The 13436-nt window shown below is 42.7% G+C and overlaps 2 protein-coding genes across 11 annotated transcripts in view; one reads left to right on the forward strand and one right to left on the reverse strand.

Moving 5' to 3' along the window:
* Positions 1–8169, reverse strand: part of BPIFC (BPI fold containing family C) — a 54985-nt gene extending 46816 nt beyond the window's left edge. For 3 of the 6 annotated variants that reach the window (XM_049627521.1, XM_049627516.1, XM_049627518.1), the window contains exons 1-3: positions 6950–8169; positions 5225–5326; positions 5075–5151 (exon numbers count right to left, since the gene is read on the reverse strand). The gene's annotated coding sequence lies outside the window, so the exon portion shown is untranslated. The remainder of the gene's footprint in view (positions 1–5074; positions 5152–5224; positions 5327–6949) is intronic. The other 3 variants (XM_049627519.1, XM_049627517.1, XM_049627522.1) reach the window with 3 other exon arrangements.
* A 45-nt stretch (positions 8170–8214) lies between these two features.
* Positions 8215–13436, forward strand: part of FBXO7 (F-box protein 7) — a 36478-nt gene continuing 31256 nt past the window's right edge. For all 5 annotated transcript variants that reach the window (XR_007457024.1, XM_049627514.1, XM_049627515.1 and 2 more), the window contains exons 1-2: positions 8215–8437; positions 12033–12327. Coding sequence is in view for 4 of the 5 variants with exons in the window: in XM_049627514.1 (XP_049483471.1) it covers positions 8316–8437; positions 12033–12327 (417 nt within the window). In the remaining variant the exon portion in view is untranslated. The remainder of the gene's footprint in view (positions 8438–12032; positions 12328–13436) is intronic.

Genomic DNA, 13436 nt, shown 5'->3' on the forward strand with positions numbered 1-13436 from the left:
AAAATTGGACAAGACATATATGAAAAGCCCACAGCTGATATCATGCTAAATGGGGAAAAACTGAGAGCTTTCCCCCTGAAATCAGGAATATGACAGGGATGTCCACTCTCACCAGTGTTGTTTAACATAGTGTTGGAAGTCCTAGCCTCAGCAATCGGACAACAAAATGAAATAAAAGGCATCCAGATTGGCAAAGAAGTCAAACTTTAACTTTTTGCAGATGACAAGATACTCTACATGGAAAACCTTAAAGACTTTACCAAAAAGCTGCTAGAATGGACACATAAATTCAGCAAAGTTGCAGGATACAAAATCAATGTACAGAAATTGGTTGCATTTCTATACATCAATAATGAAGCAACAGAAAGAGAAATCAAGACATCGATCCCATTTACAATTGCACCAAGAACCATAAAATACCTAGGAATAAACCTAACCAAAGATGTAAAAGATCTATATGCTGAAAACTATAGGAAACTTGTGAAAATAAATTGAAGAAGACACAAAGAAATAGAAAAACATTCCATGCTCATGGATTAGAAGAACAAATATTGTTAAAATGTCAATACTACCCAAAACAATCTACATATTCAATGCAATCCCAATCAAAATTGCACCAGCATTCTTCTCAAAGCTAGAACAAACAATCCTAAAATTTGTATGGAACCACAAAAGACCCTGAACAGCCAAAGTAATATTGAAAAAGAAAACCAAAGTGGGAGGCATCACAATCCCGGACTTTAGCCTCTACTACAAAGCTGTAATCATCAAGACGGTATGGTATTAGCACAAAAACAAACACAGACTAATGGAATAAAATAGAGAACCCAGAAGTGGACCCACGAATGTATGGCTAACTAATATTTGACAAAGCAGGGAAGAATATCCAATGGAAAAAAGACAGTCTCTTTAGCAAATGGTGCTGGGGGAACTGGACAGCAACATGCAGAAAAATGAACCTGGACCACTTTCTTACACCATACACAAAAATAAACTCAAAATGGATGAAAGACCTAAATGTGAGACAGGAAACCATCAAAATCCTAGAGGAGAAAGCAGGCAAAAACTTCTTTGACCTTGGCCACAGCAATTTCTTGCTTAACATATCTCCAAAGGCAAGAGAAATAAAAGCAAAAATGAACCATTGAAACCTTGTCAAGATAGAAAGCTTCTGCACTGCAAAGGGAACAATCAACAAAACTAAAAGGCAACCGATGGAATGGGAGAAGATATTTGCAAATGACATATTAGATAAAGGGTTAGTATCCAAAATCTATAAAGAACTTACCAAACTTAACACCTGAAAAACAAATAATCCAGTGAAGAAATGGGCAGAAGACATGAATAGACACTTTTCCAAAGAAGACATCCAGACAGCCAACAGACACATGAAAAGATGTTCAGTATCACTTATCATAAGGGAAATACAAATCAAAACCACATTGAGATACCACCTCACACCAGAGTGGCTAAAGTTAACAACTCAGAAAACAACAAATGCTGGTGAGGATGTGGAGAAATGGGAACACTCTTGCACTGCTAGTGGGAGTGCAAACTGATGCACCTGCTCTAGAAAATAGTGTGGGGGTTCCTCAAAAAATTAAAAATAGAACTACCCTATGATCCAGCAATAGCACTACTAGGAATTTATCCAAAGGATAGAGGAGTGCTGATTCATAGGGGCACATGTACCCCAATGTTTATAGCAGTGCTTTCAACAATAGCCAAATTATGGAAAGAGCCCAGATGTCCATCAACTAATGAATGGATAAAGAAGATGTGGTTTATATATACAATGGAATGAGAAAGAATGAGAAAGAATGAGAAAGAATGAAATCCTACTATTTGCAATAATGTGGATGGAACTGGAGGGTATTATGCTAAGTGAAATAAGTCAGAGAAAGACAGGTATCATATGTTTTCACTCATATGTGGAAATTGAGAAACTTAATAGAAGACCATGGGGGAAGGCAAGGGGAAAAAACAGTTTCAAACAGAGAGGGAGGGAGGCAAACCATAAGAGACTCTTAAATACAGAGAACAAACTCAGGGTTGATGGAGGGGGGCAGGGGAGAGGGGAAAATGGGTGACGGGCATTGATGAGGGCACTTGTTGGGATGAGCACTGGGTATTGTATGTAAGAGATGAATCATGGGAATCTACCCCCAAAACCAACAGCACACTGTATACACTGTATGTTAGCCAACTTGACAATAAATTACATTTAAAAAAGTGGGCAAGAGAGCTGAAAACACCTCACTGAAGATGTATTGATGGCAAATAAACATACAGAAAGATGCTCAGCATTATCAGGAATTGCAAATTCAAGCAACAAGATACCATCTGTTAAAATGGCTAAAATGAAAAACAACCTGACAATACAAATTAATGCAAGTCTCATTCACTGCTAATGGGAATACAAAGTGGTACAGCCACTTTGGAAAACAGTTTGGCACTTTCCTGCAAAATTAAACCTAGTCTTGCCATATGATCCAGCAATGGTGTTCCTGGGTGTTTATCCAACTGATTTGAAAATTTAGGTCCACATAAAAACCTGCACAAACACAAATATTTATAGAAGTTTTGTTCACAATTGCTCCAAACTAGAAGCAACCAGTTTATCAATAGGTGAATGGATAAACTATAATACAACCATACAGTGGAATGTTATTCAGCATGAAAAAGAAATAAGCTATGAAGCCAAAAAAGACATGGATTAATCTTAAACACATATTGTTAAGTAAAAGAAGCCAGTCATGAAGCCAGAAAATTCTATCCACATTCTGATTCCAATTACATGTCACTCTGGAAAAGGCAAAAGTAAAGTGATGGTAAAGAGACCCGTAATTGCCAGAGGTTTGGTGGCGGGGGGGAGGTGTACGTAAGAGTGGTGGTGAAGTAAGTTGAAGCACAGGGGATGTTTCAGGTTGGTGAAACAAGACATTATGCATTTGTCAAAACTGATAGAACTTTATGGGTCAAAGAGTAAATCTTAATGTATGTAAACTTAAAAAAAAAATCACGTAGGAGATGGAGAGGTCCATGACAGAATGCAGAATGTGAGAAAAGAATCTAAATGTATTATAAATGTATGAAACAACCTTGCTGAATGGGATTGGGGGACAAGATGGTGACCTGGGTCAGTTTGGGAAAGAATGGAGTCTGTAAGACGAAGGGCTACATGCACGGTTGATGAAGCACTGTACTGCAGTTGACAAGGTTGTTTTTGACAAGGGTATGGGTTAAGAACTGTGAAACTGCTAGATACTGGAAATGAATGATTAAATAAATGGATGGTGGATGGGGTGAAGCTAGATTTGTCACAGTTGGATTGGGAATTTACAGACAAAGCAAAGAAGGTGACCAGAATGATCATGTGGCAATGGATTAGAGTTGGCAACATGAGAATGAACTCATGCTCAGCTTCATACATAGATATAGATGGTTATGTATGGAAAATGTACATATACATATCTCTCAGGTGTGTCAGCTGAGAAGGCTTAGAAGCAATAATACCCCAACAGCAATGAGCACACCTAGCACCCAGATACTGGTTTCTTTTTTTTTTTTTTTTTTAATTTTTTAATGTTTATTTTTGACAGAGAGAGAGAGAGAGAGAGAGAGCGTGAGCATGAGTAGGGGAGGGGCAAAGAGAGAGAGACACACACACAGAACCTGAAACAGGCTCCAGGCTCCCAGCTGTCAGCACAGAGCCTGACGTGGGGCTTGAACTCACAGACAGTGAGATCGTGACCTGAGCTGAAGTCGGACACTCAACAGACTGAGCCACCCAGGCACCCCCCAGATATTGATTTCTAATACCACTCTTCAGTAAAAGGAACTGGGGCACCGTGGAAAAATGGCTGATTCTAAGGTTGGGGCAGGATATATACAAAATTGTCCTAAAGCATCTTATAGTAACAGAAAATAAGAAAGTGCTCAAAACCAGAAAAAAAAGAAAACACAGAAGAAGTGAACAAAAATCCACAGTGATATCAAATGGATACAGTAGCCAACTGAAAGATGTCCCAGTGGTCAAAGCCGGAACAATTTGAGCAAAAACAGATAAATGAAGTAGTATTAGATTATAAGCCAAAGAATAAAAGAAATGTAACTCCACACTGATATAAATAAAGGACTGAATAAATAGAAAACAGAACAAATCTCCTGTATAGAGGAAATTCAAATAATTTATGTACATACTCCACTCCTAAGGAGGTAGGGCATAACTCCCACTCTAAGTGTGGGTTGCACATAGTGACTTTCTTCCAAAGGATACAATATAAAAAGGAGAAAAAAGGAGTAACTTTACAGTGGAGAAGCCAAGTGATCTGAGTTAACATCAACAGTGAGAAGTCATATTGACAGTATGCACTGTTGACATGAGAATGGAACCTGGACTTTTGCGGTCTACCTCCCAGGAGCACATTACCTCAGTCTAATCATGAGAAAATATCAGACAAATTGAAGGATGTTCTACAAAATACCTGACAAGTAATTCTTAAAACTGTTAAGGTCATTTAAAAAAAAAGAAAAAAAGGAAGTCTAAGAAACTGTCACAGCCAAGAGAAGCCCAAGGAGACATGATGACTAGGTGTAATGTGGTCTCCTAGGTGGGATCCTGGAACAGAAAAAGGAGATTAGGAAAAAACAGAGAATCTGAATAAAGTATAGACTTTGGTTAATACAAATGCATCAACCGGGCATCTGGGTGGCTCAGTTGGTTAAGGTCATGATCTCATGGTTCGTTCATGAGTTTGAGTCCCACATCAGGCTCTCTGCTGTCAGCACAGAGCCTGCTTTGGATCCCCTGTCTCTCTTTTCTCTTTGCCCCTCCCCTGCACACTGTGCTCTCTCTCTCAAAAATAAATAAACATTAAGAGGTTACTAATAGGGAAAATTGAGTATGTGGTATATAAGTCTTCAGAATCATTCCATAAACCTAAAACCATTTTAAATATAACATTAAAAAAAAAAGAAAGCCTTGGGAGCCAATGTATTCCCACAGAAGAGTGACATTATCCCTTTGTAGTATTCTATGAAATGGCTCATTAAAAAAAAAAAAGAAATTTACATTTCTGAACTCTTTGAAAGTTGCAGTAACTGTTGCTTGCAGACATTAAAGTGGGATCTGTAAGAGAAAAAAAAATTCTCAAGGAGAGAAATAGTTGAGAGATCATTGTCATGGATCTTTGAGGTTTTGGATGATCATCCTCTAGAGTACCTTAAATCTTGGCAGTGCCTTGAAGATGCTCTGGTTCTCTTCCAGGACCCTGCTAAATCCCTGTGATTGGATTACTTCTGCCATGCCGGTGGTTACACCCTACTGGGCAAAGGATTGAGACAAGGATCCCAGGTAGATTAGTTTTCCGTTGTTTTAACAAATGGTCGCAAATGTAGTGGCTTAAAACAAAAGACAGAACCAAAGGTATTCTCTCACTTAACCTTTACAACACGGCTGTCTGATACATTCTTGTTACTATTTTCATTTTTATAGGTAGTAACTTATCCAGGGTTACGCAGTACCGAGAGGTGGACTGTGGTAGATGGTCTTTAAAGATGGCCACCATATTAGCCTTGCACTGTTTTCTCCAAGAATGGTATCTCAGAGAGAAACAGACTTCTATCTTTTTTAGGTTACTATTCAGATCTCTGTTAGGGTAGCTGAAGCTGTATCCTAACCAATAAGGCCTCTAAATATAGCCATTTTCCAACTTCTATTATGTCTATCTCTGTAACATCACCCCTGCTCACCCATCGTCTACATTCTTACTGTCATCCCACTAATTGCTTTCTTCTTTCAGTTACCAAAAGAGTCTCCTAACTGAGCTGGTCCCTACATTCAAGACAATTTTGCCTTCTGGGGAACATGGGGCAAAGTTTGAGGACATCTTTTGCTCTACAACTGAGAGAGAGGTTTCTAGTAGCATTTGTGGACAGACCAGGGATGCTGCTGAACATCTTACAAGGCACAGAATAGTCCTCCACAACTACGACTTACGAGGCCCCAAATGTCAACAGTGCCAAGGTTGAGGAACTCTGATCTAATATATATCCCCCATACTTGACCAGTGATAGATTCACATTTCAGATCTGACCTATGCCCCTTGTGGTGTACACCATTCAGACTCATGGCTTCCTATGATCTTTTGAACGGCCTGTCTACACTTGGCAGAAATTCCAATTATTTTAAGTCTTGCCTTCCCAAGGAAGGAGTTCAGACTCTCAATCTCATTCTCCTTTGTAGCCAGGACTCAGACATGGGACTCGATCTCCCTCAAGCAGATGCATCCCTATGAGCCTTTGATTTAGAAGTGAGCAAAGTGAGGAAACAGGTTCTTTTGTAAACCTGGCATTTTGTTGGTGCAGGAGGCTGCAAAAACATGTGGCATATGAGGGTGGCAGCCATTCCACAGTGGTTCCTGTCAGGGTGACAGTTTCCTCCGGGGCCGGGTGGGGCAGCAGCAGCAATCCCAGTCATGATAGTTTCCTCATCAGGCCAGTTCTGCAGCGTGGTTGAGTTCCATTTCTGGAATTATCCAGGAACCACTTCTTTAGTCCTCCCCCAAATTCCCTGAGCTATCCAGAATCCTTTTAAACATGTTCCTTTTCTTCTTAGCCAAAGCTAGTCTCTATTGCTCAGAAGTAAGCAACGTCTGATAAAGAATCCTCTGCTTAAAACTCTTCATTGACTTCCCAAACATTCTAGAATGTGTCCCAAATCCTTTGCTCAGTTCAAGGCACTTCTTTATCTGAGATGTACACACTGTCCTTCTCTCTGACCACATTGAGCCACCCTGGTCCTGCCACCCTTCCTCAATCTCATATTCCTTGCCAATCAAGAACCCTACTGGCACAACCCTTCTCTATGTACCCCTGTGCCCAGCATTGTTCTGATCTCTATCATAAACAAAACACTTATTATGCTCTACTACAAGAATTGACTCACTCAGCTGTTAACTCTGCACCGGTAGGAACATGCCTTTTCCGTTCTCTGAGACCCCAGCACCTGGGATAGTATCTGTCAGAAAGTCGGCGTCCAAGACGTGCTTATTTAATGAAGGTCAGGATGTGGACAAGTACTGCCACCTAGTGGAAGAAACTTCATTTGACTCTTTTATTATAGTTGGGACAACCGGCTATCATACAAAGATGAGATTTGAAGATTCTCCAAGGTATCATCATCATCATCATCATCACTGTCAGACCCTCAACGGTAGCGGGCCTCCCACGTGGGTCCCGATGATCCCTGTCTATTGGTATTCATGCCTTTGGATTGATCCTCCCACACTGACGGGTTGGTTAGAATGACAGAAGTGATGTGTGACTTCCGAGGCTGCATCACAAAAGACATGGTAGCTTCTGATTTGGTCTCTCTGGGATCACGTGTTCTGAGGGAAGCCAGATGCCATATCCTAGGGACACTCAAGAGGTCTGTGCCGTGAAAAACAGGCCTCCTGCCAACGGGACTGTGAGTGAGCTTATCCTGCAAGCAGGTTTTCCAGCCTGAGTCAAGACTTCAGACAAATGCAGCCTTGGCCTGCATCTTGACTGCAATGTCACGAGAGACCGAGACAGAACCACCCAGCCACTCCATGCCCAAACTCCTGATGTACAGAATCTACAGGACCATAACCGTTCGTTGTTTTAAGCTGCTAAGCTTTGGGGTGACTGCTATGCAGCAGATTACTACTATACCCTCTGATTTAGGTGACGGACTAAAAGCTTTTTCATATTTTGCAGTAACACGAGGAAACTACCAGAGCCTGGGCTCAACCTAAGGCTTCTCAGAACAGATGCCTGCCGCTGGAGCTGGGCGCCACGGAGGAAGTGCGGTAAGAACCAGGCACGCCTGGGCCTTGCGGAGGGGCGAGTCACATACTGTGCAGCCTTTCTCTCGGCGCTAACATTCTCCACGCACGCCCGGAAGGGGTCCGCACGGCCCGGCCGCAGAATAGCGGCTACCATCGCCTAGCTCGCTCGCCGCGGCAGTCTCGGCGCCTGCGCATTGTGGTCCTCCCGCTCCCAGGCGGCGCCGTTGCGCGCCGAGTCATCGATCGCATGACGCCCAGCGGCCTGGGTTGGCGCAGGCCGCCAGCCGCCCGCTAGCCGGGTGGGCTCCAGGGGGCGCCCTCAAGAGAGGGGCGGGGCGCTCAAGTTCCAGAGACCGGCCGGCAGGGGCCGTGGCGGGGCCTTCACTCCGCTGCTCCTCGGCACTCCTACGGCTCCGGTGGTTGCCGCTCCGGGCCCGCCGCCGCGCCGTCGTCACCGTCGCCGCCACCGCGTCCGGGCCTCCGGGCCCTACCGCCGCCGCCATGAAGCTACGGGTCCGGCTGCAGAAGAGGACCTGGCCGGTGGAGATGCCAGACGCGGAGCCGACGCTGGGGCAGCTGCGCGCGCACCTCAGCCAGGCCCTGCTGCCGTCGTGGGGCTTCAGGTAGGCGGGGGGTGGGGGGGCGCGCCCGCCCCGGGGCTGTCACGTGATGCCGGGCGACAGCGGGGCTTAGCGGGTCCGGGACTGTGACGCGCGCAGGCCGGGCGCGGCGCGGGCGCTGGGGCTGCAGCTCGCCGGCTCCCGGCTCGCGGAGGACATGGCCCGGCGTCCCGGGGGCTCCGTTCCCCTGCAGGGTGAGCCCTCGCTTCCGCTTCTGGTGCAGAAGAAACCAGGGACGTGCCGGGGCGCAGACTTCTCGCGCCCTTTTAAAGTGTGAAATTGGAAATGAGGGGTTTGGTGTGGGGTAGACCTCTCCAGGCTCTCTGGGATTTAAGTTCACCGTCCCCAGCTGTCGCAGTATTCCAAGGGAAAAGTCTGGAAAGTTCTAGAAGTTAGAAACCGGCCCTCCGTCGAGGCCACCTGTGAGCGGGCCGCTGCTGGGGCCGCGGTAACCTCGAGGCCGCTTTGAGTGCTCACGTGCTGGGCTGCGGCGAGCACTTTGGCTTGCCCTCCGCAGAGTTTTACAGACTGCGGGCGGTCGGCATTTGTCATCTCCTTTTACTTCCCTGGGCGAGATGTTGTGTTTTTGCCAAAACTAAGATAAACGTTGGCCTTGGGATGTCCCTGGAGAGCTTGCAGTTTGGGGACAGTGACATTGAGAAATTAAGGATCAGATTTTGCTATTATGAGGTTGTGAACGAGATGGCTTTGCTTCCAAGGGAGAATTTTCTGGGGACAGTAAACTGGGAGTAGAGGGACAGAAATAAGGGTAGTCCTTTTCCCTTGCTGAGCTAGCAGATTTGGAATTTGAGTGTGCTAAGAAAAAATAAACGTGTTTGCTGGGGCTTTTTAGGTGAATTGTTCATAAGAAGACCTTTCTCTTAATTAAGTGGATCCTTTTTATAAGACTTACATACTTTCATTTGGGGGGAATTCAGCAAAATGAGGCCATATTATGAACTTCTCACCCTTTCATTTTTCAGGGTAAAACACCATATTAAAAGTAAGGCTGTTTTTCTCCAAATTAAAAATGAGGGTGTTGACATAATAACTTTTGAACATTATGTTAAGTGACATGCCTGTTATTTATTGGTGTTAAAACCTAAGCGTTTTGTATGCTGGTATCATTAGCCCACCAGACAATTTCAAAAGTAACTTCTTTCTAAAAGATTTTTCATATATATGTGTATATTTATTATTATTATTTTAATTAGGAGAGACCGTCTTGAAAAGACTATTTATCCAAGAGCCCAAGTTAGTTTCTCCTTTGGGTTTGTTTTTACAGTTGAGGCTGGTTAACTGGAAGGAATGTAAGCTTCAGCTTGTGAAAGTAAATTTGTTCTTCTGAAAGTATTTTGTAATAAATAGGCAGTTTTAAAATACGTCCCTGTGACATTATTATTTTTAAAATGTCTTCTCTGAGCAAGTGGATCTGGGATTGCCATAAAATATCTTTAAAAGGCTTGGTGTTTCTAGGATGGCTTTTCCTGATGGATTTAAATATTTCTTCAGTTTCAGAACACCAGTTTTTGATTCCTCCCCTGGAAAGCTCTATGTTACTTTAGAAATAGCTCTTCCCTTTTTCTAAAGGTTGGGGTGGGGGGAAGGCCAGCATTTTTATTAATGACACAGTTCTTTAGTTTTTCTACAGGGAGATGTTTGAATGAGTATTAGATACTAGTTAAAAAAAAGCCACACTTTTGCTGTGACAGAAGACCCATAAGAACATAGTTCATTTGAAGTGTGTTTCTTTTTTTCTGCTGAAGTCGGGATGGTGTTTTTTGGGGCATCTGGCAGATGTTCAACATTCTTTGAAAACAGAAACACAGCTACTTATTTTCTGATAAGCAGGAGTAGGTTCTAGAACTTCAGTAATTTCTCTACCAAAGGTACTTTAATTGGTAAGAAAAAAATGTACTTGTGAAAGAAAAATGAATTGTGAACATTTGTGAAAATGCAGCATTGTAAGAATAAATAGAACATGATTTTCAAAGAACTTCATCCTTGGTTAACCTCTCAAAAAGTTAATGAAGTCAGCATTGCTGAGTGTAAATGTCTTGTAAAAAGTTCTGCAATAGTTTGTTAATTACCCCTCACCACTTTGTGGTGAAATGATGGTTATTCTTTCAAATCAGGTAGTCTGTGATGTGGAAGGGATGAGAGTTCATTGCTTCAGGCTAATTTGAGCTCTTAGCTTGTTTAGCAGTGAGTTTTTGGATTTGTGCTATTCTTACTATAAAAGGTTATCAGTAAGAAAGGTGACCTTGTATTTATCAGCAGGAGGGATGTATTTGTACTCATCTTTTTGTGATTGTGAATATTCATTTAAGACATGGGTCTAGTATTTTGGAGCAGATATAAGCTGATTGTTCTGTAAGAACATTGACTAGGTAACCCCGATTTCAGTTTCATTTTCCCAACTACTCTTTATTGGTTGCGTTTATTCCATTAATACTTTTATTTGCCAAGAGCTGGAGATACAGTTTTGAACTAGATAGATGAGATACCTGATGTTATGAAGCTTAAATTCTGGTGGTGGGGGTGGAGGAGAGATGGTCAATAAATATGGAATTTTCACATAGTAGTGTTACAATAAAAATAAAACATAAAATGGAGTAGAGTGGTAGAGGTTAGGCAGAAGGCATCTCTGTAGAGATGGCATTTGAATTGAGACAAAATGATGAGAGTCAGTCCTTTGAAGATCTGGAAGAGTAAATGCAGAGGCCCAGAGGTTGCAATGAGGTTGATCTGTTTTGAGAAACGGGATAGAAAGCTTATGTTAATAGGGAACAGTAAAGAGAGGCTGGAGGAGATAGGAGAAGTGGGTAGGGGTCACATGTTGGGCTTTGGAGGCCATGTTAAAGATTCCATTCCAGGTTCAGATACAAGCCATTGGAGGAGGATTTTGAGCAGAAGAATCATGTGACATAGTTTGTATTTTATTTTTAAAATGTTTAGCTTTGAGAGAGTGCAAGCAGAGGAGGTGCAGAGAGAGAGGGGAATAGAGGATCTGAAGCGGGGTCTGTGCCGACAGCAGAGAGCCCGTTGTGGGACTTGAACCCACAAACTACGAGATCATGATCTGAGCCAAAGTTGGATGCTCGACTGACTGAGCCACTCAGGCACCCCTCATAATTTTCAAAAGAGAGTATTTCCTTGACTCTCAGATACTGTCATTCTTAAGATGTGTATTGTTTTATGTAACACTAAAGGAAAAAAAATGTCAGTTAAGCTGTGATGTGTTATGAGTTTTAAGAAGCATCCCTGTTTCAAAGATATCCAAGTTACAAAGGATGTAAAGTGTGTATCTTAGAATTGATGAAAACATGGGTTAATGATAGAGAGTTACTGTATCCTATCACCCAGGCTAGAATTGTAGCCATTAGAAATCTATAACTTAGGCACTTGGTGATAACAAATAATTTTGATATTTTTTTGTAAAACTTTGGCTTCCTTTTTATTTTTGGTTTGTTTTTGTTACTTATTTCTTCTAGGACTATACCATGTATCTTATATATGTTCCTAGTGTATTGAAGGTAATGGTAGCTATGGGTAATGGTAGGTAGCTCTTACTATCCTTATCCATCTTTCTTGGCAGTTCTGATACCCGGTTTGCAATCACATTGAACAACAAGGATGCCCTCACTGGAGATGAAGAGACCTTGGCTTCATATGGGATTGTTTCTGGGGACTTGATATGTTTGATTCTTGAAGATGCCATTCCAGCACCTAACTTACCTTCATCCACAGATTCAGAGCATTCCTCACTCCAGAATAATGACCAACCCTCTTTGGCCGCCAGCTCCAATCAGTCCATCGTACAGGATGAACAACCAAGTGATTCATTCCAAGGACAGGCAGCCCAAACTGATGTCAGGAATGATGAAAATATGGTAGGTATTAACATCAAGATGAGAAAAGGGGTAATTGATAAAGGATACTGAACACCTCGATTGAATTCTGTATCAGGGTAATTATTGTTAGTAGATTGCGGATCGTATTCTTGTAGAAATTTTTTTTTTTTAACGTTTATTTATTTTTGAGACAGAGAGAGACAGAGCATGAATGGGGGAGGGCCAGAGAGAGAGGGAGACACAGAATCGGAAGCAGGCTCCAGGTTCTGAGCCATCAACCCAGAGCCCGACGCGGGGCTCGAACTCACGGACCGCGAGATCGTGACGTGAGCTGAAGTCGGACGCTTAACTGACTGAGCCACCCAGGCGCCCCTCTTGTAGAAATTTTTAAACTGCTAAATGGTTGGACCATCCAAAGAGCCCAGTGTTTACCTATTTATTTTGTTCAGACACTCACTCCTTCAGATGGTTTGTCCTTTGGCTCCTGTTGTTGCCTCTGAGTTCATGATTCCCAGCCTAGCTTCTCTGGTCTGCTCCACACATTAAGGCTATATAGAGTCCAGTTATTTCCAAATTGTTTGCAGGACATTTATACCTGGATTTTAAACGTTGTTACTTCAGACTCTGTGCCAACATAAATTTGGAAATATGAACTAATGTTCTTTTCCCAAACTAGCTCCCCTTTCTCTCAGTGGCACCACTGTTTTCCTGAGCTTAAAACCCTGGAATGATTTTTGTCTACTTATATCCAGCCCCTTAACAAGCCCTGTCAGTGTTTCCTTTCCATTCCAGGCTTCCAGTGTCTGTCCTTCAGTCTATTTTCTGCGTTCATCTTTTCCCGACACGGTTTTGACTTTGTTGTTCCCTTGTTCTGTAGTAGCTGTGTGTCCTTGATACACCAGTGCTTACAATTTTTGAGCTGAAAAGTCCAAATATTTCTAACCCTGTCATGCTACAGAGGAAGAAAATGCTGTCCCTAGTCTTTAAGGCTTTTCAAGGCCAGTTTCTGTTCTTCCCTCAGTAAAATGTCACCTGCAGTCAGATCAGAATCCTTATCATTTTCCCTGTGCCAGCCAGCACATTCATGTGTTTGCGCGCGCGCACACACACACACACACACACACACACACACACACACACTGGTGACT

The sequence above is a fragment of the Panthera uncia genome, chromosome B4 (genome assembly GCF_023721935.1).
Source record: "Panthera uncia isolate 11264 chromosome B4, Puncia_PCG_1.0, whole genome shotgun sequence".
NCBI lineage: Eukaryota > Metazoa > Chordata > Mammalia > Carnivora > Felidae > Panthera > Panthera uncia.